The sequence below is a fragment of the Drosophila subobscura genome, chromosome O, assembly GCF_008121235.1.
Source record: "Drosophila subobscura isolate 14011-0131.10 chromosome O, UCBerk_Dsub_1.0, whole genome shotgun sequence".
NCBI lineage: Eukaryota > Metazoa > Arthropoda > Insecta > Diptera > Drosophilidae > Drosophila > Drosophila subobscura.
In genome coordinates, this window is record NC_048533.1 from 28,877,583 (window position 1) to 28,903,233 (window position 25,651).

Genomic DNA, 25,651 nt, shown 5'->3' on the forward strand with positions numbered 1-25,651 from the left:
AAAGTCTCGATCTTTGTTTTTGTGCACTGTCTTTTTTGTTGTTTTGTTTTATTGCAAATGCAAACGTAAATGAAAGCCAAATGAAATGCCAATCCCCAGAAAACCCAATGAAATGTGAAAATTGTATGATTATGCATTTGGAATGCCTGGCACGGCTCAGCGGTGCAGGCCATTCCGCGGAAATCGATGTAATCCCAGACGGGATGCCTAGTGGGAGGCACTGCAGAGCTGCTGATACCAGCGCTTGCTCTCGCGGCAGCGTGGATTCGTGCACATGGGGCAGCGCATCAGGAACTTGGGATTGACCGACTGCTGGGACTGCAGATGATCCGCCACAATGTTGCTCAGCGCGTCGATGAACAGCGGATGGTCGTTGGGGGCGGCGGCACGGCGTATCTCCTCCACGCCCACCTCCTTGGCCAGCTCGTCACAGTACTCGATGTCCAGCTCGTGCAGGGTCTCAATGTGCTCGTTGACAAAGGCGATGGGCACGAGTATAAAGTTCTTGAGGCCTTGCTTCACATAACCCTGAAAGAGAAATCAATAAAAGTCTCTCATTGGAGGAGTGTTTGCGCCAGCGCCCACCTTGATTGCATCATCCGTGGCCGGGGCCAGCCAGGGCAGTGGTCCCACCTTGGACTGCCAGGCGAGGCTGTAGGGATTGGTCTGGCCCAGCTCCTGCATGACCATGTGCACGCTCGCACCGATCTCAGAGGGATAGGCATCGCCCCTGTTGACCGCCTTCAGGGGCAGGGAATGGGCAGTGAAGAGGATGACCACATCGTTCCTCTTGGTCGGCACGAACTTGGCCAGCTCATCGCGAATGCGCTGGGCAAAGGTCTTGATGAGCAGCGGATGTGTGCCCCACCGGTCGATGATGCTCCACTTGATGTCGGCGGGTAGATCGCTGCCGAAGAAGGATTTGCATTAAGTAAATGTTCCATCCCGGCCGTTTCGCTACTCACTTGCTGCGGTAGTGGGTGAAGATGGAATTGAAACTGGAGCCGGATGTGGCGCAGCTGTACTGTGGATACTGCGAGAAGAGCACCACCCTCTCCGGCTTGTCGCTGGAACAGAACAGGAATGTAATCCCCACGAAAACGCATCAAAACTTTCTCTTATGTAAACCACCTCTCGATCTGCGCCAGGGTGTTCTCTGTCAGCGGGTTGACGTAGCGGAAGCCCACGTAGTGCTTGTGGGGAGCAGTCGACGGCGACAGCTTGTCCAGCTGCTCGCACATCAGCTGACCCTGCAGCTCCGTCCACTTGAGTATGGGGGAACCTCCGCCAATCTCTTTGTACTTCTTTTGCACCTCCGGCGTCCGTCGCTGTGCGATCCAGGGACCCAGTCTGCTCTGCACCGGCAGCTGGATCATGTCCCGGTCTGTCATGATCCTCAGCAGGTAGTCGTGCACTTGGTCGGTGCTCTGTGGTCCGCCCATATTCAGCATGAGGATAGCGGTCTTTGGCCGCTGACCGCTGAGCTGTCTGGCGCTCGCTGCAAAGTTAACGGCATTGCCTGGAAGGGGATTAGCTAAGAGATTGTCTGCTCCTCAATTGCATCTACTCACTGGCCAGCTTGCACAAGTTTCTGTTATGCCAAAACATGGTTTTAAAAAGTTTTAAATTTTCTAATAAAAATATTGCACTTGAATGACCGGAAAGCTGTGTGACCGCGGTTTTATCGATAAGATATACCGCCTGACCCCCCGAAATATACCGCAAATATACCAAAGAATATCAGATTCCTCGAATTTGATGTTCTGAGAAATAATTCTACCAATTGAAAGCTCTCCGCAATGAAACTATAATTTTATTCGATTTATGAGTAAATTACCCACGAGAAAGGCTAGTTTTCAGTGCTTAAATTGTTCACAAAACTGAAAAATAATAATAGAACTGCCTCTCAAAGACCCGACAAGAAATATTAGTATTCTACCCTTTTCTAAATATAAATGTAATTACCGTGTAATTACCATGTAAAATAAAGAATTTTTTCGTTATGTATTCAGTATATTTTGACAATGATACCGTATATTTCAGTATATTCAATTGGTATATTTTGTCAAATAGTCCGCGGTCACACTGTTTGCTAGTCGTTATTCAGGACCCCAAGTAATATAAAATAAAGCCGTTGGAAACTGTAAAACAGTAACATATAGAAAAGACCCTAAGAAAAGATCCGGCGTGAGAAATAGTTTCGTGTAATAATGTGCTGAAGTATCAAAGAATAGCAGACAAAACGCGGCGCAGCAAAGTGAAAAAAAGCATAGAGAAAGGAGTGAGTGGGAGAGAGAGTGATAGGGCTGGCTGCTCCGTGGCGGCGGTGGTGGTGGTGTTGGTGTTGGTGGGAGTCATAGTCGTCGTTGTGTTATCGCCGTTCGCCCCGAAGCATGGACTTGCTCCAAATTTGCAGCGCAGACGCAGAACACACATGAACCCTCTCTCTGCACGTGCTCTCAGAGTGTTTTATCAGTGGGCAAGTGGGAGCGGGCGACCCTCCAAACAGGATATTTTATTATACTGAAATTCATACTGAAATCCATACGCATGCACACACACATACACATGCAACGTAGGAGTAGAGCGCAGGAAATTCGCATTTTCAGGCCAGAAGCACTCGGTACGTAGTAAAGCGCGCTCCACAAGCAAAAGCTTCGCATTGCCTTTCGGACGCATTCCGTTGCTTGCTTGCTGCTGCATCAAAAACACACACACACAAACACACTCGTGCATACACACACTCTCACACCCACACACGTGCGAAAATCAATTAAAAGCAAAGAAATACAAGAGATAACAGAAAAGTAGAGAGAGATAAAACAAAAGTTGGAAAGTTGCAATTTTTTCGTGGACAAAAAAAACCCTCGCCAGCGAACATGTCGAAATTAACTGTGAAATGTGCAAAAGCTCACAAGTTACGCAAAAAATGCCGCAGCAAAAACGTCGCAGTCGCAGTCGTCGCAGCAGTCGCAATATTCGCAGCAGCACCAGTGGAGAGAAAAATGTGAAACGGGCAACGAGAAACGAGCAACGAACAGCCGCAGCAGCAGGGAGTGCAGGGTATGCTGGGAGAAAAGTGCAGCGTGCAGAGTATGCCCAAAAAGTGCAAGGATGCAGCGTCGTGCCATTGACCACCGAACCAGCAATTTGTCTCTAACAGTAAATCCTACAGCAGCGCCTACAACATCTACCAAATCCACGTAGCCCCATCCTCGTCGCATCCACCCCCACATTGTCACTGCCGGACGGAACGACGGACGGACGAGCGTTGTGCCGGAAGCTCTGCAGCAGCAGCACTAGAATCAGCGGAAATTAAAACAAATCGAAGTCGAAATAAAAAGACACTCACACAGAGTGAGAGGAAAGAGAGACAACGGTAAGGACAGAGAGACAGAGAGAGAGAGAGCGAGAGAGCGAAAAGAGTAACGGAGTATTCTACGCTGCATCAGATTTACAACACGGCACATTTACTACCGGTTACTGCAGCTGGCTCCGGTTCCGGCTACTGCTCTCAGCACCCCACACACCCCCCTCTGGCCACTACTACGGGTGCATCCACCTCCTTTCGCTCCTTTTGGCTGATGATGACGATGATGATGATGATGTTGTTTGCAATTTGTGATTTCATGTTTTCATAACTCGGCCAACCGTTGGCACGGATTAGACAAAACGTCGAGCGTCGGGCATCAAGCGTCAGCCTTCAGGACAGGCATCCTGTAGCAAAGTGCAGGTGAGTGGGCACGGGCAAGGGTATGGGCATGGGTGCGGGTTATGATGGGGGATAAATCCTTTAAGGCGCAAACTATTCAGGGCGGAAAGCTCCTACGATGTGGAATGACAGTTGATTGTGTGAAGTGGCCGTTAGTTGTTAGATTTTCCCACTTAAATGAAAAGCGTAATCCGGATCAATGCAAATGTCATTGATGTCCTTCAATGTAACGAAGGGACAATGGGATTTGATATGTTTAGAACTATAAATAGTGTCCGGAGTGTAAGGGGTTTGTTGGTAGATTCCAATTCCTTTTAGCAGATGGAATTCCCAATTGATTGCAATTCCTCATTCAAAGTCTCAGCGAACATTTGTAACATTCCCCAACATTAGATTACATTTCTGAAGATAAATTTTCACTTATACTTATTCTGGCTCTGCGCTGTTTTCGTTCTTGTTAAAGTCCTTTATTACATTTGCTCCCGGAAATTTCAATTATTTCATTTTTTAATTAAGAAAGGAATGCCTGCAGAAACCAAAACCCCCTCCGCAATCATAACAGAACATTTCATCAAAACAATGAAGAGCCCAGAATGAGAAGTCTTATATGTGGCTGTTACACCAGCCCACAGCATCAAAGTCTTCACAGTCCAGCCCCCCGTTTGAGAAACCAACAGCCAGAAAAAAAAGAATCCATGAAAAATACAGCACAAAAAGGGACAAAGTACGACTGAGGGGGAGGGAAGAGTGCGAGAGAGAGAGAGGAGAGACACAAAGCAAAAAGCAAAACATTAACCGCGACATTAACAATCAGAAATGTTTTTTTCTGCATTTTTGTTTTTTCATTTCAAACCGCCACCACCACATCCCCCAGGACCCACCAAACTACCCTCAGAGTTAAGAGCTTTGCTCCAATTTTACAGGCAAACAGACGGAAAAAAATTCGTATGGGGTTTCAAATCATAGAAAATGTTGAGAGCAAAACGAGAGGCGGAAATTCAAGGAAAACCTCGAAAAATAGCTACGGTGCTTGGCAGTAAATGTGGCAAATAGTTTACAGAAATGAAGTTGCAAAAAATGGAGAGATCTTAATAATACTCGTAACTCAAGGAGAAAGAGAAGTGGAAAAAGGCAAACAGATAAACGAGGGAATTCATTACTTACTCAAGGTTTATCTGGGGAAAGCATTTCCTACAACTTGGACATTGATTAGAGATAAGAGATCATTTTAGAAAGGAAAGGAAACATTTCTGGTTTTACTATTACAACATTTTCAGCATTTAACTCAGAAATGGGACATGCACTCATGCCATAAATAATAACTGCTTAACATTTACTAGATTGCTCTGCAACTCGTTTGATATGTTAAATATTATGCTGCTGCTTTAATAATATAATTAGAGAGAGCGAGAGAGTGTGTGTGTGGGAGAGGCAAAGAGAGACGCTGTGTGTGCGCTTTGGTGCTATCATCAACAGTTTCCCATCCCATTGACGTGCAGCGTATGTAATTTTATCCTTTTGCATCTGCATTCCCTAATTAGATAAAACCCTTGCCTGGCTGCTTCTGCCTTTGCCACACACAGTGGGCAAAGCGGCTTTCCTGGTCCTGGTTTCCATGGTTTTGTACATATTTTTGGTAGTTTAACGCGACTCTCACTCTGTCCAGTGGCGACCGTGGCGACTGTGGCGAGTCGCCCTGCACTGGCGCCTGGTGACAAAGCAGCGTGCTAGCTCTGGACTTGAGAGCGGCAACAAATGCCACATGGGGCGCCACGAATGCATGTGTGTTTCAGTGTGTTCGAGTGTGTGTGCCGGGAGTGCCGCTCAGTCTCCACCCTTGTGACAGTCGTCGCTGGGTGCTGCTGGTGCTGCTGGTGGTGGGTCTCGTCTTTTTGTTGGGTGGTGCCACTACATGGCAGTTAATGTCTGCGCCAAAGGGGCTGCCAGCACGAAATGGAGATAAACTTGAACGCAGCAATAACAATATCCAAAAATGCGATGGGGTTAGGATTGGATCCACACAAAAACAAACCGAAAAAAGAGCAATCGATAAATCCGCTATGCTTGCTCCACACTGGACCTCCCTATCTGGGAGGGTGCACTTTACACTGACAAACGTGGGGGTGTGAAGTTCAAATATATTGATCGAAAATGTGTGTGGAACAGGGGTATGGGATAACTGTAAGGAAGGTAGAGAGAGGCAACTAAGATTTGGATAGTTAAAGGTTCAATTGGGTGGAAAAACTATTGATTTACATATTTACATCCAAGTGGAAATTTGTACAATTTTCGTAGATATTTTCGCTGGCTGCACTTAACATTTGTGTGTCGAATAAGTACATAAATATAATTAGATAAATTAAATAAACGATTTAGACTTTTTTGTTTATTCTTCTCGTTGCATTGCGCACTTTTGTGCATTCCAAACATTTCTCTTTGCATTGTTCAAGACTGACCCCATTAAAGCTTACAAAATAGAGCACACATAAACAATTCACAGCCCATTGTTTACCCTTAAATAAACAATCAAAATACACATTCGGAGAAGATCATTTACCACAGAAATAACTTCCCGTTGAGTGGTTTTTTCTTATATGCGCAGCTATTTCTATTTTTACGATCATTCATTAAGTATTCCATTCGCTTTAAGAGCTACTTGTGATTCCTTGCAGTGCAAGAAGCATTCCCATTTCTCTTTTTAGCATTTTTGCTGAGTTTTGCGTATATTTTTGTGCTGTTTTTTATTATTTGATAAATGATTTGCAATTTCTGCTGCCCGAGGGCGGTACGCTGCGTGGAGCTTTGTCACTCATTTATGCACACACACAGACACACAGACACACATACACATATGTATATACCATACTTACATCGTTTTGCTGCTAGAATTTATGATGTCATTATAATAAATTTTATGCGTGCCTAGACAACATTCCATTTGCCAGTGGCGGCCGGCGACTTCTTCCTCCCTTCTACTCCAAAGCTGCTCATGTATTTGTTGTTGTTGTTTTGCTGCCTGCTAAATGTTGTAATTGCTGTTGTTGTTGTTGCTGTTGTTGCGTCTGTTTTCATCAACACCCTTGCAACATTTTTTCCTTGCTGATTGCTGTACTTTGTCGCTGCTGTTGCCCAGGACACAAAGTGTCTTGTGTCTGCCTGTGTGCGCTCTGTCCCTTTTGCAATAGAAAATTATGAATAGAAATTCTTCTACTCCGTTGCACGCCAGTACAATCGCATTGAAGGGCCGGAGATGCTGCCGGCTGACTGACTGCATTTGCAGACTGCCAAGAAAATCAGTTGCCGGGGCAGCAGCAGCAGCAGCAGCAGCAGCTGGACCTGGACCTGGACCTGGACCCCTTTAACATATGCATGGGGCATTCTTCTTTGTACATTTGAATGTCCCGAGCACGATTGTAACATTTTTCATTGCAATTACGGATCAGGGGTGCAGGGGGGTTAGAGGCGGTGCCAGACAAAGTGTTTTATGGCAACAAAATCTCGGTTGAAGCTGTGGGCAATGTGCCAGAGCCCCGACTCCGGCCACGGATACGTGTTCGCCATGACGATGACGCGGTCTCCAACGCGACATCATCAGGCTGGCTGGCATGTATGCGGTTCAGTTGGTTCAGTTCGAGCTGGGACTGGTGTCCATATGCCTGGTGGCCACTTAATTAAAAATTCTTTGCCGTTGATTTTCTATTTCTCTGCGGTTGCTGCCCCTTCTGCTTTCTGCTCTCTCGCTCTCTGGCATTGTATTGACCAGACGACGATGCTCTCTGTAGGATGTGTCAGCACTGAAAAGGGACTCCACCACAGTGTTATGCCCTGAGGGATTTGCAGCGCTAATAACTTTAATTCCAAAGAGCAGACAAGTCTGCTGCTCCAGCTCCTCATCTCTCCCTGTGGAAATGGGAAACATCTATGTACTGGGGTTTATCTAAACAGTTGCACAAGTTCTCAGCAACTCCACAGCAAACTGCCTTCTTCTGCTGCTTCGTGTCGTGTAAACAATTCTCTTTCGCCTTTGCTCTGTGTCTAGTGTTTGGCTGCGGAAGAGCAACAGTACCCAGGCAGGCAGCAAATAGTTTTTAATTAAAAATTATATCAACATTCATTAGGAGTGCACAGGGCCAGGGCCCTTTTGTTTTGCTCGAATATGGGGAGAAAACTTGCCAAAGACATTAGCAAAAGCAGCTGAAAAGTGTTAACTTATTGTTTATTGTGCAAGTGCAATGAAAATCCATTTTTATCTATGCTGTAAACATTTTCCATTACCTTGCACAAGAACTTAAAGGGGCATCAAAGGGGATCTGAGAGCAGGGCTGGAGGCGAATTTAAGTTGCGGAAACCAGGCCAACACAATTAGCCATAAAGGCCAGCCAGCCGGCTCCTAGGCTCCTTCATTTACATAAATATTAGCTTGTGTGTGTGTGTGTGCACTCGCCTACATGGAATTTCGATTCGAGGCAATGACAAGTGCTGAAATGTATTGCATACTTTTTAGGGCCGGCCAGAGCAAAATGTCAGCAGGGCGGCCAGCAAGCGACCCATTTATGTCCGCCCTTTTTTTATGTCCTCTATTTTATATACCCTGCTTGGATGATGGGCTATGATAATTTGGCACATCATTTGGCAATGAAGCAAAAGCATTACATAAAATATGTACAGAAATATGTAAAAATGTAAATATGTATGTATTTATGTATATGTAGTAGTAGGGATTTATCCGCCAATACATGTAGTTCACTTGGTCGAGGATGTGCGCCAAAGAGCAATAGCCTTTTGCCTTGTAGAAAAATTTAAAGATATTTACACATCCCATAGGGCAGACTTCCTCTAGTCAAACTTCTGAAGCTAGATCTGAAAAGGGTATTTCCTTTACATATTTTTCTGTATTTCTCTGTAGCTCTCTGCTTTACCCACTCCCCTTTATCCCTTGTTATCTGTCTGCTTAGCGAACAACATTTTATTTGGCCACGGACAGGACAGGGCTAAGGAGCAGGGCAAACATTGCATTATCAGCGCCATAAAATCAGACGTAGACAGTTACTCGATGTATGCATAATACAAGAATGTTTGTCTGTACACACACACACGTACATACATATGTATGTATGAGTGTGTATGTGCGTCTGTCCAAGTGCTTCGAATGCCGCCCTGTCAGGCAAATGCATATGACACATGTCAGAAGAGCAGGAGCTGGAGCAGGAGCAGGAGAGCCCCAGGCTCGCGAAGTGTAAAGCTTCATTAAGTTAAACACGCACACGATGCCTGTCACAGAGTGTAGCTGTGTGTGTGTGTGTCCTGTCTGTCTGGTTGCCAGTCTGTGTGTGTGTGCGTCAAGTGACAGTAAATACTTGCTGATGTGTTTGGAGGCTCCCCAGTTTTTGACAGTTTTTAACTCATTATTACGTCTGCTCTTTGCAGGAACTCAACACGAGCAACGAATAACTGGAACTTGCATTTTTATATCAATTTTTATAAGCAACCAATGGCACGTGTTCAGCAGCATTTAATCAATGCCATCGTCCACATTGCATCCAGTCTCATCAACGGTTAGTTAAGAGCTGGCAAGAGTCAAGGAGAGCCACAGTTGCCACACCGCGGACAACCCGACCTAAAAAGGAGAAGGGCCAACGAAAAGGAAAACAATTTCCCCCTTCGGATACCCACTAATAAATGCAGTGGAAGAAGAAGTTTACTCGATTGAAAGCAGCTACTGGAAATTCGCGTGTGCGAAGAATGCTTTGTTGTGGACGTAGAAAGGTGAGTGGAGCTTTTAAACTATTGCTGAGCTGCAGTTATTACTATTATTATGTGTGTAAATTGTGCATAATTTCTATGCAATTTATTAGGTGTAAGCTTGGAGTTAAAAGCTAGTTAGCAGCGCCGTTGATGGGGGATGTAAGTGCAAAAAGAGAGAGAGAAGATTTAGTGCTTTGAGATCGAGAGCTCATGTGAGCAAGATAACGCAGATATGAGCAATAGAGAGAGCTAGAGCCGGAGAGCAGCTTAGCGGCAGCAGAAGGCCAAGCAGCAAGATAACGAAAAGAGAGAACTAAAGAGCGAAGAAACTGTAAATATTGTTCGGTGCAGTGGGCAGTGCAATGAGCGAACAATAATTGAGACTGCACCACTAGCTAATACAAGAAAATGAAGATGAAGATAACGGCAGATCGAAGATCTATTAATTACGCATTAATAATAAGTTTCTCCTGTTCCACTTGGCTTTCCACTGCTCTTAAAATTCCTCAAACATGTCAACTTCCTGCTGTTATTGTCTTCATCTGCGATTAGCTAATCAGCAGCTATAAGCAGCAACACGTAAAGCGTGTAAATCTGGCTTTAATATGTCAGTCAGTCAGTTAGTCAATTGGTTTACGTGGCACCGTGTGGGGAAGGAGGCACCTCCCTCCCTTTCTCTGTGTATCTGCACCTGCCCCCCGTTCATGGCATCGTTTTCGTGGTTTGCATAATAAATTTACATTTTACGCCTGAATTTCAATGAAGGCTTAATTGCGAAATCTGATTTATATGCTGTTGCTGCTGCTGCCTGCGGAGAAGCGTGGCTTGCGGCCGTGCCACATATGCGCCGAAGAGGGGGGGTGGCAGCAGAAGCTGAAGCTGGAGTTGATTCACCTTGTAACTGGGCGGTGCTTACACACAAAGGACGATACATGACGGGGGTAAAGTCACCCCACACTTTGTGCCAGCGATACACACACGGAGACAAATTCAATTACGTGTCCCACATGTTGGCAAGGGGCAACTTCCACATCTATCGAACTTTAATCATTTTTACCGCATAATTTAATGCAATTTTTTCGAACTGAACTGAACGTTTAATTGGGCCACTACAAAAGGGTTTAATCTGCCAACAGACAGCACTTAATATGATTGATGCCCACTGGCATGGAATAAGAGTTTTTATTTGTTGCTCAAAGTACTCGTGTGCCTTGCCCCATTACTTGCCCCTTCATTAGGCAGCCAACGGTGCAAGGTGTTCTAGTTTTGATGTTGTTGCCTTCATCTTGGAAGGGTTTTCATCACACTTCCTTCAGCTGCCCCAGAGTCTTGTGAGTCTCTTGCTGGCTGCAAAGTTTACGACAAGTCCCCAAAGCTGCACAGCTTGCCACCGCAGCAGCCACCTCGGGAACGGAAACTCTGTGGATAAGCCCGCCCTTAAGGCAGCAGCAACCGCCTCACACTCTGCTGTTTGTTTTAGTTATTGTAGTTGATTATTTTCCTTTTGGCCGCGCTAAAAAACTTTGACTTTGGCGCCCTCTGACATCGCAGAAGTTTAACAAATAAATTAATTTAGTTGCTGCACTGCCGCTGCCAGGCCCTCCTCTGGGAGCAGCTCTCTGCCCGCAGCTAAAGAATTCAATTTGCAGCACTGGCGGCATATTAAGCCTCGCCCGAGTGGGCCCAAAAAGCGCGCAAAGGCTTAACCCAGGACACGGCGCCGTCACTCTGGTGGGAATAGCTGAGATTTCGCTTAAAACCGATGCCAAGAAAGGGTATAGTAAAAGTGGGGAATAAAAGCCATCAAGAGTAGAGATTTTTTATGGAAAATTGAACGTCAGAAAGGTGTTATCTTTCCACTGAAATGCACCAAAAGCCAGCGAAGTTTCTGATACAATTTTCAACCTTCAGTGCTGCAAATTCCCTCCAAATATTTCATCTTAAAAGTTAAGAATTTCTTTCAAAAAAGAGCATTCCATATTCGCTTTTTTCCCCACTGCCCTCGCCTTGATTTAAATTGCATTTTCTTTGGCGTTAGAGTTTTTCCTGATAGTTTGCTCAGGCGCTGGCTCTGACTCTGGCTCTGTTTGCTTTTTATGGGCCGCTGTGCTGCCGTTTTCTTAATCAGTTTTGTGTCAGGCCGAACAGCAAATTGATTTGTTAAGCAATTTTTAATTGAAATGAAACGCTGTCGGGCAGAATGTCAAACTTTATAGCCAATATTTTGCCTACTGACTGCTGTTACCGATTGCTCCTGCTTCTGGCTGCTGCTCCCTTGACTTGGCAGCAGCTCCATTCAGTTGGCACCACCAAAAAGTTGGTCAAGTGAGACGCGTTGGCATTTCTATTGGCATACGAGTGAAGAGAGTGCAGAGAGCGAGCGCGACGAGTGTGTTGAGTGTTGACTGGCAGCCAAACAGGCAGCAGGACATGTCAGCAGGGGGTTCTGGCAAAAATCAGCATATTGAATTACCAATTGCAGAGGGGGGAGGAATGTGAAAACGAAACCCCATACAATGGAATTGTTTTCGTGTCTGCAGCCATGCCAGCGTGCAATTTTCAATTGCAGCATCCTTTCCCTTTATTTCCCTTTTTTCTGTTTTTTGGGTTTGGAATTTTCAATAAATTCCGGCAGTCAGCGGATCATGTCTGGTGGGGGGGAGCATCAGTGCAGTAAATTATTTTGATTTATGTGCAGCCATGCATTGAGTGATGTGAAGTGGCGTGAATGCTGTGCATTTTTCAGCATTTAGTCAGCATTTGAAATTTAATTGAAAGCCGAATGACACGCATTGAAATGGCAGTTTTTGTCTGTGCAGAAGCGCACTTAAATGGCTCTTGCTGGCTGCCTGCTGCCTGCCTGATTAGTTGCCAGCGGCTTGATGGAAAGTTTATGGAAAATAGTTGGAGAGATGTGCAAAAAGTTGCTGGCAAAGTCTTCTGGCTCCGCCATGCAGCGGCACGTTCTGCGTTGAGTCCCTGGCGAGTCCTTGCTGTGTCGAGTCGAGTGCCATTCACAAATAAATGGCGGGCATTTAGGCAGCCGCATTTTGCCACAAAAGGGGGGTAAAGTTGGGTGGAGGGGAGTGAATCTTTGCCGTGAGTTCCAACAACAATTGGCAGATACACAGACATTTAGCAGATAGAGCAAGAGAGAGAGAGAGAGACAGAGAGCGCACAATTTTGCCTCAATGCAGATAAGAATATTTCCTCAGCTGGCGCCGGTCGATGCTTCACACACACAAACACACAACCACACACACACGCGCAAGTGTTGTAGAAAGTTTTTGCCCAAGACAAACACTGGCACAGCATTTCTAGCAGCTTCCAGCGGTTTGCTGGCTTTGCCCAATATTTATTTTTTCCTTTTATAGTTTTGCTTCAAGCAGAAGGTTTTTCCGCCTTGGTGCATCGCCTCCAAGAGAGTGAAAGAGAGAGGCAGAGAAGGAAAGAGAGAGACTCGCTCTTGTGATGTGGTTGTTGGGAAGAAAAGGAGGCAAACTATTAATTGGCAACTTAGAAGCAGCGGCAGAGGCAGCAGCAGGAGTCGCCACAGTAGCAGCATTAGCCGTGGCAGCAGCAGCAGCAGCAGGTGAAGCCAGATTTTTAATTGCTGCCAACGCAGCGCTAAAAGTTTCTTTTCCTTTCTTTCTTTATTTTTTCCCCCAACGCGGCACTTAATAAGCTTCATTTTTTTCGGGCGGTGCATTGACGCGGAATGTGCGGCGATAGGTTGGGCAGCCCCTGGGGCGGGAATTGATTAACGCGAAATTGTGGGCAGCCTGCCAGCAGAGTTTATGCCAATATCGTTCATAGAGTTACTTATTATCCCCGACATGCCAGAACCTGTTTTGAGTGCTTGGAGATTGAGAGAAATGAAAGTAAATCCTGCAGCCAGTTTCTGTTTGAGAGTTGTGAGAGTTTACTTACTTTTATTTGGTCGCTGTTGCCAGGCTTTGTCCATCAATTAATCAACTAATTGAGCTAAAAGATGAGTCAACTTTAAGTCCAAGCATTTCGCCATATCTCTGAGTTGTGCCCTTTGCATACTGTACTTCCATTTGTAGCTCTGCCTCCTCCGTACACAATGTACGCCAACTACTTGTAGTTTTCCCCAGTAGTGTTCCTTGAGCGCTGCTGCTGTTGTTGGTTCAAGGACATGCTGCCTGTATCCCTATGCCAACACACTCACACTCGCCTCGCTCGTTAGAGCTGCTGCTTAGGTACGTGCCATGGCAGTGTCTGCCAGTACAGTAGAGCTCCAGCTACGTGCCTTTCAATTGCGAAACTAATTGCAGAACTCTTACGCAACTGCAGGAGACAGGCGACAGGCGAGCAGGCGACAGAGCGGACAGGCGACATATTGAAATGTTCCATATTCCATCGAAGAGTTTTCAAGTTTTTTTTCGTGCACGTAAAATATTTACCTGTCATTGTTACGCCAAACCCCCCAGAGCACCCTCCAGGCAGCCTCTGCGGAGTGGTAGCTCCTTCTTCCTCCCTTCGGAGTGTAACCTCCTCCAGCCTCTGCCGAGTGAAACGTGTTTATATTTTGTAAGAAAAAATAGTCAGTACAGAGCGCATCTAGCTGCCAGTTTGACAGTTGACTTATTGCCAAGCAGCTCCACCTCCACCTCTGCCGCTGCCGCTCTTCACTTAACTTATATTTAATTATTTCCGTCAGAGGCTGGACCGCGCGGCTGATGCCCATTAAAAATGATGAGCAGGAATTAGCTCAACCCTGCGGTAATTTAATGGCCGCCCTCCCGCGCCAGCCCCCTCGCGTCAGCTGAGCTGCTGGCAAGGCCAGAGGTGCAACTGGCACAGGCTGAAGCTTCGATAAGCTTTGCTCTGCATGACATTTAGTGGCAAGCACTGCGTCTGACACATTTTACTTTTGAACCATAAAAATATCAACAAGCAAAGGGGTATGGGGTGGGTGAGAGTAGAGTAATCTATGCTCTCGTATTGAGGCCACTCGACTGCAAAGGCAAACAGCCACAGCGACTCAAAGGACTCGTATGGGAGGGTAAAACAAAAAATATATATAAAAGGGTTGGGGGGAGATGCATGCAGGCAGCAGTGCAAAATGCAATACCAAAACGAAATTAACCTCACAACCCACTACAGCAAGCAGCATCCATGCTGTGTGTCTGTGTGTGCGTGTGCACTAAAAGCGGTTTACGCCACTCACATGTAAACCCAGTCGCAGTCCGCGTGCAGCCCCCCTCCCGCACCCGCACCCGCACCCGCATCCATCACCCACATACACACGATTGTTGTGTGGATAGGTCGTGGCTTTGCGTGTTTCACTCACCCTCAAACCGCTCTCTCCCACTCTCCCTCACACCTCTCTCCCACTCGCCCGTGCACCTCCTTGGCTTGCTTAAATTTTATGTTTGCTTTGCTGTGGATTTTCGTTACGTTTTGGCAGCCCCCACCCCACCCCTCATCTGGTTCTTCAAAAAGTGTATGCTTCCTCCTCTTCCTTCACTCTTTCTTTTCTTTTTCTGCTCCACCTTTAACGTATTTTGCATAGATCTCAGCGGGGGCGGGAAGTGGAAGGTGGACTGAGCAGCGTCTGTGTGGTGGGTTTGTGGAGCAGCAAAGTTTCGCTGCAGAGAGTTTTGCTCGCAGCTTTCTCGCTCTTCTGAGTTAGCTTTGCGCTCTCTCGCTGTACCCACACTCACACTCTCCCACTCTCTCACTCTGCCACTCTCTCTCTGCTTTCTAAAGCTTTTGTAGTAGAGAAAAATGAAATGCTTTTCCCCCCTTTTGTTTTTTTGTTATAATTCCTTGGCTTTTGCGGCTTTGCTGTGCTGCTTTAGTGTGGCCAGAGTTAGGCAAAGGTTTGTGGCACATTTTATTTTTGGTTCTTTGTTGTGCAAGAAATTGTTGCATGTATTTGCGGCATTAAATATGCAACGATGATGATGCAAGGGTATTTATTTGCTGCCGCCAAAGTTTGCGGCATTAACTGAGGAGACAGCCAAATGACATAAATTAGCCAAAGTGCGAACAAAGCCTGAGCCTTGAGCCATGAGCCATGACAACAAAAAACAACCAAAACTTAGGTGAAAGACATGGCGGAATTTGTGCCAAGGCTCGGCTCTGTCTCCCCCGCTCTTTGTATCTTTTTATTCTATTTCACACTATAAAATGTGTTTGTGATTGATGGATTGGGTTGGAATAGGGCTTATCGTAGTGCCATTTTCACGCCAATTGCGATTAGTTTTGGGCTAAAAACGGCTGCAATTAGTCTAAGGCCAAGGCAGCAACTAGCGGCATTAATTGCCAATGAAAAGGCACTTAAAAGGCAATTTAGCTGGTCGATGAACGGTCTCCTACCTCCCGGACTAACCTTTGAACTCTGGCTAAGCGGCTTATGGCACACGCAAGAGCAGAGCAAAAACTTTTACATAATTCACTCGAAAGGGGCCATCAGCAGCATCAAAGCCACATCAAACTTGGCCCACTCTAAATGTGAACTGAAGAGGCTTACTTGCACCTACAGAAAGAGAGAGAGAACGAGGGGGAGAGAGCGAGAAAGTGTTGACCAACAGGGACACTGGGGAATGTTTAATGCTTGAGACATGCTAAGGCATCCACTTAGGGCTCCAACTCATACATAATTTATACACGAAAAGCTGCCCAGAATTACGCGCAGTGTAGGCGGCAAAAAGTTTTCATTTCTCTTCGCATTTTCGTATTGAATTCCGTTTCAAGCTGCCACCGAGCCGCCGAGCTGTGAACTCAATTTGCTGCGCTTGACAAATTCCAATGACAAAGAATTTTTCCTCTCCGGAAGTTTGTTATTAGCCGCTCGCATCCGGACCGCTGCCAGCGTGCGTGCCAACGCAACGGATAAGGTTCGACGCTGGCCCGATTCGGATTCGGACCCGGCCACTGTCGTCGTATCGTCGTAGCGCTCCGCTCCTTTCGCGTGCGCATTTTATCCGCGCAGGCGTCTGTCCGATGTTGCGTATACGTAACGTAGTGTGTTTAGGCCTGATGCCTGCGGCATGTTTGCCTAGCTGCCCCATGCCCCACTGCCTTTGAAAAAGAAGAAATTTTGAATTGCATTTATTTTGCATGGCCTCCTGCTCGGCCTCCTGACAGTTGATTGCCTGTCAGCGAATGGTGGCTTGTGTGTGGCTTTGCTCGCTGTGTGGGTGACTGGGTGGGTCAGCGTCAGCGCCCCACACAAAACTGACCCACATACGAGTACAGGCTGCCAGAGAGCGCAGAGCGCGCGCCCGAATGTGTGTCCGAGTGTGTGTCTGTGTTTTTGCAGCTTTTGTGAATGATGCGGCCTACCCAGCACTTACTCACACTTGCACCCACACTCACACTCACACTCCCTGTTGGGTTACACACATGTCATTCAGGAAATTGACTTTACGCTTTTCCGAAAGGCCTTTCCACGCTGTTTTTTCAAGCATTTTGACCAAATCTTTGTGGTACTTTCCGTTCTTTTTTTGGTTACGAGAACACTTGAAAATGGTGCGAATTTTTTATATGAATAAATCATAGTTCTTGCCTAACTTCTAATCATTAATCTGTACACTGCACAACTAAAATATGTATATGCCAATCAGCTAACTATTCTGCTCATTAACAGAGACACAGAATAATTTGTCAATTAATTATATATTCACTACTTAAGCAGCTTGTTTCTGGGGACTTAAATGCATGATTAATCTGCATACAGATATCCAGAAATTATAAGGCAACTCTATCCCTGTTTTCGACTCAATCTGCATCCTCATTGGGGAGGCTACAATCAATGCTGGCTCTTCGACATCAACTTGTGGTGCACCATGAAGGTAATCGTTAATGCAATGAAGTCCAGACATATTAATGGTACTTCAGAGACATCCAAAATTGGCTCAATTTAGGTATTCTACGTTCAAGAAAACATTTCTTGATAATTCATGAAGATCCACTGCAGATTTGTAAATTCATAGCCAGATCTATTAATATTCTCGCAACTGTCCATCCTTTGACCAAGCAAATCACTTGAATTCCTCAATAAACCTAACCTGCTTGACATTAGTGTGGATATCATTTGTTTATTATCATTCCATCAGTTTCATTTCATTTCATCGTTGGAGTGTATCTAAAGCTGTGCCATGCCGCCGGACAAAAGCGCTGCTTCCTTTTCTAGTCCTTTTATCAATTGTAATGCGTTTTTAATGGCAACTGGTTTATCTGTTTGTGTCATCGAGGTTGGGTTATTAAAATTATTCATAATGCTGCCACGCTGTGTGGAGTGGCGGTGGCAGTGGCAGTTTCCACTCCTCCCTCGCCCCTGCTCGCCTGACCAACAATTCGCTTTGTTTCATTTTGTTGATTTGAATTGCTTGATAAACAAACATTTGCACAAGCGGCGCGCGCGCTTTCGGACTAGACCAGAGTGGAGTTGTTTTTTGTTGCTTTTGCTTTTGCTTTTGCTATTCCCATTGTTGTACCTTTATCATTCATAATGTTTGTCTGTCATGCCAGGCGGCCGCCCCGAAACCGCTTTGAGTTGGGTCTGCCCGTTTTCTATGCGTTTACCGCCAGTCACACATGATTGGCATTTTTCTGCTTTTCATTTGCCAGTGGCATAGGTTCGGCGTTCGAGTGCCTGAAATAGTCCTGCGCTGAGCATGTAATTGTTATCGATGTCAGGATTAGCTGGAAGCCTCTGGGGTGCCCAGGTGTAGGCTTAAGTGTGGGTTTTGTGTAAATGAATTGAGTGGAAGCCAGGGATGCTGCCCTTTAACAAGGTGATGGGCCTAGAGCGGCATTTTATGAAGCTCAGCGGGAAAAGCTCTCGAAACGATGACAAGCTTTGGGCAAACGTTTAAGCGGGATTGAATGTATGTAACAATTACAAAATAGTTGTGATCACAATCCCTGGCATGATCCATTTATTTTCAATTTCAATGTTGAGGCACAGCCAAAGAGATCAATTATGCAGCACACTCTTGGACAAGTTCAAGTCCGTGCAACATCAAGCGTGAGGCACTACAACGGGACACAAAAAAAAAATCACATCTGGCAATGCCAGGCGACAGGGTCCCCAGCAGACATGGCCCGTACTCAGAAGAGCAGCGCGGCAGCTGCTGCTCGGTGCCTGTAGCCATATCAAATACAATTCCCCAAATCCCGATTTGGGATTTTTTTCCTGTTTTTTCCTGTTAAATAATTCAAATATATACAGACACAGAACAGCACGCAAACGCATGCACAGACATGTCGTAAAAGCATGTCGAACTTTTCTCCGTAAAAGCTTTCGCTCCCAAGAAAGTTTCGCTACTCGAAACGAAAGAGAGAGAGAGAGAGCTGCTCTCATTGCCTACACATGTACGAGTGTGTGAGAGTGTGCGTGCGTGTTTGCTCCAATTTCGACAATAGGAGATGTTGTTTCGTTGCAACTTCGGGTTCGCTTTCGACCGAGTTCTAGGCTCGTGCCTGCCCAACAGGCATCAGGGGCAGGCCAACTCAATACGCAAAGTTCAGTTGAGCGCGTCGGACGTTTTGTCGTCGTCGTCGTCGTGGTAGTCGTTGTTGTGGTGGTCCGTCCTCGTTCTGGTCCTCGTGCTCGTTACCGTTAACATTAACGTCGTGCGTGCTGCGCTCTTTTATATTTGTGTGTGTGTGCGTAGTAGTATTTGCATCGCCGACGCTGTATACGTACTGGAAAGGACTTCCTTCTATATATGTAGATGTGTATACCTGCAGAGCAGAGCAGCTCGTGGCCTGGCGTGTAGTAAAACTCATTAAAAACGGAACTTATTCAATACTATTTCACGCACGGCGAGCAGAGCGGTGAGCGGTGAGAGGACTAGCTCGCGCTCAACAGAGGTCCGGCGCCCCAAGTCAACGTCAACGTCACTGACATCGTCATCGTTATTGGCAGCGGCAGCGGCAGCGCCTGCGACAGCGTGATTGCCGTTGTGGGTGGACTCTAAAAATGATTGCACAAAAGCAAACGCAAACGGAATAGCCGATAAAATTTTAATGCCGCGTTAAATTGCCTCCCCACGCGAGAGAGAGAGAGAGAGTGCCTGAACGCTCGATCAATACCAAAAAAACAGTAGTCAATTAAAAATGTCTTAGGGAATACATACAAACATACAAAGCATTAACCGTAGTCGCGTAATCGCACTCGCATCGAGTCTACAAAATATATTTTATCGAGCAGCAAATCATTAACCCTAGGTAAAGCGAGTGCAGAAACACGTGTCCGTCCACACACACGCAAAGAAATCAAAAAAGAAATGAAATTTATTATGAAATAAACCCATTGCACACACACAATCAACTGACTGACTGTCTACGCAATGAGAATCAAAGGAAACGAGAAACCGAATCCCAACGCAATTCTTTTGAACGACGGTTGCCTAGTCTTATTCATTTTTTCGCTCGTTTTTCCTTTTTGTGTGTGTGTGTGTGTGTGTGGGTGGGGGGTGGGCTGTCCCATATACAGACACAATTTTTGTTGCTAAATGCGCGCGCTCACGCCCCCACACACAAGCCCAAACCCGACACCAACACCAACCCCATGTGCCAGCCCACACAGACAAAGGCACAGGCACATGGCACAGACACAGGCACATGGCTGTGGAGATGGCGATGGCGATGGCGGCGTTGGAGCAGACGCACACACTTAAAGTTCAACAGCCCGACGATTGCCTGGCAAGGCACCGAAACAGACAGAAGGCAGGCAGAAAGGCAGGCAGCCTGACAGTCAGTTAGGCAGCCCCCAAAGCAGCCATTATCTTCGACAATGTTAACCCACGTAGCTGGGGCACAGAAGCAGCAGCAGCAGCCGTGGCAGCAGCAATATTGCTGCGTGTACCGCCAACTCCTCCACCCACTCGCGAAACTCTCGGGAGTTTTACGGCTGGCGGCTTCATCTTTTTGTCTGTAAAAGTGGCAAAATGTAATTTTTGGCATTCTCTCTCGGTCTTAGCACGTCTGCAGCGCCCCCAAGCCACGCCTCACCCACTCAAAGCTGGTTTATATGGCCAAAACAGCCACGCGGGAAATGTAACTGGAGCTAACGGCAGGCATTGTTTGCTGGGCTAACGCATTCCCATTCGCTTTATAAAGTTTTGAGGCGAACTCACTCAACCCTGAGCCTCTCTGGACTCTTTTAGCTGCTTGCAAAAATGCCAAAGTTCAGGCCAACAAATACTAATTGCCTTCAAATATATAATTAAAAGGATAAAATGAGAAATGTCTGCCACTCAGCCTTGCTCCAACTATTTCACAAAGAAGTTTAATTTTGATTTGGCGTAAAACTATTTTTCTTGATAATCAGCCGCCCACATTCTGGCCATATTTCTTCTCTCTGTGCTTTATACCCTTTTGGCCGTTCGGGGCCAACTTTGAGTGGAGGAGCTGTTCGCTCAGAGTGCTGCCCCGTTTTAATTTAGTATGCCTGGAAATTAATGAAATTTTTGCACGGCTCCGGCGAATTATTTACGCCAAGTTTCGGCCCACTTAGCTGCCGCTCTTTCTCTTTCTGTGTCTCTTCTGTGGACCTCCCTTTATAGTGGGTGGTGGGGCTGACAGCCAGACCGCACTTAAAGCGCCGTTTAAATCAATTGTGTAGAAATTTTGAAAACGTTTTTGGCAAACGCTCGCCGCCGCCTGCGCCGCCATTTGGCAGTGAAGCGTGAAAGGCAAACATAAATATTTTCGCTTGGCAACAAAAGGCAGCCAAAAAAGGAAATTACACAAACACACACACAGGCACAGAACACCCACACACACACAGAATGGTATATACAGATACACTTATCATGAGTCTTGTGTGCTTAGAGAACAGAAAAGCGGATAAAACAAACTCAACGCAAAAATGAAACGATACAATTGGATGTAAGCCATTGGAGGACGTGTGCGGGAAGCGGGAAGCGGGAGGAAACAACACAAAATACGTATCAAATGATAGCTTAAGCAAGCGTTACGAAACCACCGAAGCCAAAGGAGCAAACGAGCAACATACAATATCACAAATACAGCGAAATAAAATACACAATGAATAAATAAATAACTTAAGTGCGCGCAAAATCGAAACGTAAATCGAATCTGCAGAAACTATCATTTAAATTAGAGAATAAATAGAGTGTGTGGAGCAACTGGACACACACGCAGCTTATATATACAATAAGTATATAGGAAAGTAGTTCCATTCCATTTTGACACAATTTCCTTTCGGGGACTAGAACACCAGCAAAGTGGCTGCAACAAAATTAATGTGTGATAGCGCCACGACAGGATGTTTCCTGACCAGAAGCAGCCATCGCAAGGTGAGTTCCTGCCCCCGGGAGGTGGCTTCACATTTATAAATAGAACAGCAAGTAATATTGCCTAGACTGGGGGGGAAAAAGTAATCAAGAGTACTCTAATGACATTAAAAGTTAGCCATGTTTGTGCAGCGCTTTGGTTTGGCCAGTAAGTGGCTAACAAAATTCATTGAAATTGCCTGTAAGCCAGATTAAAATCTTAAAATATCAACTATTTTTAGCCATAGTTTCAACTATTGTTGAATGTTTTCGCCTTGCATCTTGGGAATAAAAAGATTTTATATAAAAGCCACTATTTCCGGCTGAATACAGCCCCTCTGTGGTGCTGTTCCGTTGGTTACATTAATAATAAACGTACGAACCATTTTTGTAGCCATAAAACGCTGAAAATGTCACAAGTCTTGCATAAAATACGCAACTCCCAGCCCACCCACGCCTTTTGGCTACGGGCAAAGCAAAAATTTGCATGACATTTTCACGAGTATATTTTTGTGTCGTTCATATTTTACTTTAATATTTATTTTTATTTGATGGCCGTGCCATCAGTATTGGTTTGCAAATATTGCTTTCGTGTTGCCTGCGACTATTAGCCGCTTAAGCTGCAATCTGGGAGGAACTTCTGTTCCTCTTTTCAAACCCTGCTGTCCGCTTGCTGCTGTCCGCTGCTGTCCGCTCACTCTGGTGCGTGGAAAGAGTGAACATTTATTTTATTTAAGTGTGTGTGTAAATTCATGCGGATGAATGAATAAATAAATATGCGTAAAAGAAATAAAAGTGCATATTTTATGGCAAAGGCCAATGAACCAACCAAACTCCCTCAAACAAAAACAAAAGTTGAAAAAAAGGCAGCAGCAGCAGAGGCTCAAAAATGAAAACTTTGCAAATAAAACAAACTGAAGAGTCGGCCTCTGGGTGCACTGCCACAGACCGGCCGACTGACTGGCTACAATGAGCACCCACTTAGACATATAATCGTTTTATATATAAAGACTCGTGGAGTCGTATATTTGTTACCTACAGATTGCAACTTTCAACAACTTGGCGTGGCTCTGACTCTTCCTTCCGCCTGCCTGCCTGCTGAGGGCACTTGAAATATTGAAATAAAATTTCATTAAGTATGCAGCCAGCCGCCCTTCACTAAAAAATATTTGCATAGATAATGGCAGTAGCCGTAGCTGTTTGCTTACTTCTTCCATTCGGTTGGGTAATTAAATTTGCCAAAGAGCGGCCTGGCAGCAGCAGCATCAGGAGCAGATTATGCCGCCACCCAGGGACGAAGGCAATCAATTGAAGCTGGCTCCGGGTCTTTGCTTTGTGACTGATGTGAGTGAGTGGCTGCAGCCAGTTGGAAGGTTTGTCCTGTCAGCTTTTTGGGTCTGAGGGGGTTTATCTTCACGCTTCATTCTGTCACTCGACACTCGACAGGAAATCCAGAGGCAAGGAGCAAGGAGCAAGGCAAAGGCTTTCCTTTTGTCAGGGTTAATGCCTTTGATGCCCTGATACCATTATCCCTGTCTCTGTCTTCCTCTCTCTCTAATTGCATAATACGCTGCTTGGAATGCGTTTGTCGCCATCTTGTGCATTCTCTGCCTTTGTTTGCCGTGCAAATTTGAATTTAATCAATGAATCACGTATACGTCGGGTGCGGGTGCGGGTAATGTGTCCACAGCTGCTCTTGATTCCGGTCTGCAGCAGTCTTTGCCTCTGTCCTTTGCCTTTGCCTGTCACAATCACCGCCACAGTGCGGCTTGTCGCACATTGTTGCTGGCACCGCCTTTGTTGTTTGCTTAATTTGCGGTTATCTTAGACTCGGAGCCGTACAGGGAAGCCAAACCTCAAACCCAAACCCAAACCAATTCAATTCAGGAGTAGTCAAGCCACAGCCACTGCTGCTGCTGCTGCTATGTCCTGCCACTGGCACTCCTGCTGCCTCAGCCACTGGTCTCTATCCACTGCTGCTGCTGTCTTCATTGTTGTGTGCCTGTCTCCCTGCTCCTGTGCCACATATATTTTGACATTAGCGCAGCTGCAAGTGACAACTATTATTAACATTGCTGCTGCTGCTGCTGCTGCTGCTCTCTGGGTGTGTGCTGTGTGCATTTGCCATTTAATTGTAATTGTTGTCAGTGAATTCCGAAAATTCCAGCCAACACTGACATGTAATTGGCATGAAGAGAGCGAGCACAGAGCGAATACCCGAATGTCCCCAATGGCTTGAAGGCATTTAAATTTATAATTTGAACTTTCGTTTTGTGTGTGGACTTTGAGGTGGGGTTTCAGTTACGTTTTGGTTCCTTTGTTCTATTATTTCCGTATGCTGAAATTTATGTATGTGAAAATGCCAGCTGCTAACCTCTAACCCCTGCTTTGGCTGGCAAAAAATAATTAATTTTGCAAAACAAATTGTGGTTTGAATTGTTGCCTGGCAAATTGTTACCAAATTCCTCGTAACCGGAAAGTTCATCATGAAAAGCTGAGTGGAAAATGTTCGAGTGGTTGAGTTGTAAGCACGTTATGGCCATTAAAAGTTGACCAAAGCTCTCTCTCGACCAGTTCTGTGGGTTGGGGTCTACCCCCAGTGGCCTCCCAGCACTGCCCCCTGACTGACTTGCGTGTGTGTTTGGCTATCAGTTTAAGGACCATTAGACAAATAACATGACTTGCTACTGCTGTTTCGAATTATTAATTGTATCGGGCCCCCAAAAACAAAATCAATTTCATCAATTCTAATGGCCCACAAACAAAAGGAGGGAAAAGCCAGATCAATTATTCCCACAGTCTGTGCGGGGTGCCAATGAGTTGGACGCAAAAACAAAAGGCAGAGAGAGCACCCGCTAAATCACATGCTCCAGCAATCAATCAATGCATCAGACAATCAATCAGCCAGGGCTAGAGGGTGGGGTAGGGAGACGCCCGGAGACAGCTGACAGACGACAGTGAAAGTCAACGAAGTCGAACCCCTCCCAAAAATAAAAGCGAAAGTAGCCCAAGACAGGACAATTGTTCTCGCGAGTAGCCCAGAGTGAGCTCTCAGTCATTACCATTGTGGCTGAACCAATGATTAACGCAGTCAGGGAAATGACGCAGTTTTGAAACAGTCGTGGCCAAGAAAGTGTTGCTCAAGCTACTTGTTATGCTGGTACTTCTACTGCTACTTATACTACTAAATATGTTGATATTTTCTACTGCTACTTCTGCTGTTACTTATCCGGCTGCTTCCTACTCTTACTTATACAGCTACTTCTACAGCTATTTCTACTAATTCCTCCTTCTGCTACTTATACTGCTACTGCCTACTTATACTTATACAGTTACTTCTACTGCTAGTTATACTGCTACTTCTATTGCTACTTATACTGCTACTTCTATTGCTACTTATACTGCTACTTATACTTGCACTTATACTGCTACTTATACTTGCACTTATACTGCTACTTATACTTGTACTGCTACTTCCTACCTATACTTATACTGTTACTTATACTGCTACTTCCACAGCTACTTCTACTAATTCCTCCTACAGCTACTTATACTGCTACTTATACTGCTACTTATACTGCTACTTATATTGCTACAGCCTACTTATACTGTTACTTCTACTTCTAGTTATACTGCTACTTCTATTGCCACTTTTACTGCTACTTATACTTGCACTTATACGGCTACATATACTTGTACTGCTACTTCCTACCTATACTTATACTGTTACTTATACTGCTACTTCCACAGCTACTTCTACTAATTCCTCCTACAGCTACTTTCTCTTATACTTATACTTCCACTTAGACTGCTCCTTAAACTTATACTTATACTGCTACTTTTCTGCTACTTCCTACTTATACTTATATTGTTACTTATACTACTTATAGTCTTACTTATAATTCCACTTATA

The 25,651-nt window shown here is 45.4% G+C and overlaps 2 protein-coding genes across 14 annotated transcripts in view; one reads left to right on the forward strand and one right to left on the reverse strand.

Moving 5' to 3' along the window:
• Window positions 1-38: 38 nt before the first annotated feature.
• Window positions 39-1,714, reverse strand: LOC117897993 (ferrochelatase, mitochondrial). Its single transcript, XM_034807119.1, has 5 exons — window positions 1,572-1,714; window positions 1,132-1,519; window positions 966-1,067; window positions 586-907; window positions 39-528 (listed from the first exon to the last, which is right to left on the reverse strand). The coding sequence occupies exons 1-5, from the start codon at window positions 1,606-1,608 to the stop codon at window positions 208-210; spliced, it is 1,170 nt and encodes a 389-aa protein (XP_034663010.1). The 5' UTR covers window positions 1,609-1,714; the 3' UTR covers window positions 39-207.
• A 396-nt stretch (window positions 1,715-2,110) lies between these two features.
• The window catches only part of LOC117897985 (rho GTPase-activating protein 100F), a 41,409-nt gene continuing 17,868 nt past the window's right edge, over window positions 2,111-25,651 (forward strand). For 5 of the 13 annotated variants that reach the window (XM_034807098.1, XM_034807104.1, XM_034807099.1 and 2 more), the window contains exons 1-2: window positions 2,119-3,733; window positions 9,140-9,478. In XM_034807098.1, the coding sequence (XP_034662989.1) occupies window positions 9,392-9,478 (87 nt within the window). In that variant the 5' untranslated portion in view covers window positions 2,119-3,733; window positions 9,140-9,391. Of the gene's footprint in view, window positions 3,734-9,139; window positions 9,479-21,553; window positions 21,763-25,651 lie in introns of those variants that run through there. The other 8 variants (XM_034807101.1, XM_034807102.1, XM_034807103.1 and 5 more) reach the window with 4 other exon arrangements.

Coding starts and splice junctions, on each gene's coding strand:
- LOC117897993 (XM_034807119.1), bottom strand. CDS start 1,608: ATGTTTTGGCATAACAGAAACTTGTGCAAGCTGGCCA. Junction 1,520..1,571: donor AAACTTGTGCAAGCTGGCCA/GTGAGTAGATGC, acceptor ATCCCCTTCCAG/GCAATGCCGTTAACTTTGCA. Junction 908..965: donor TTCACCCACTACCGCAGCAA/GTGAGTAGCGAA, acceptor CTTCTTCGGCAG/CGATCTACCCGCCGACATCA.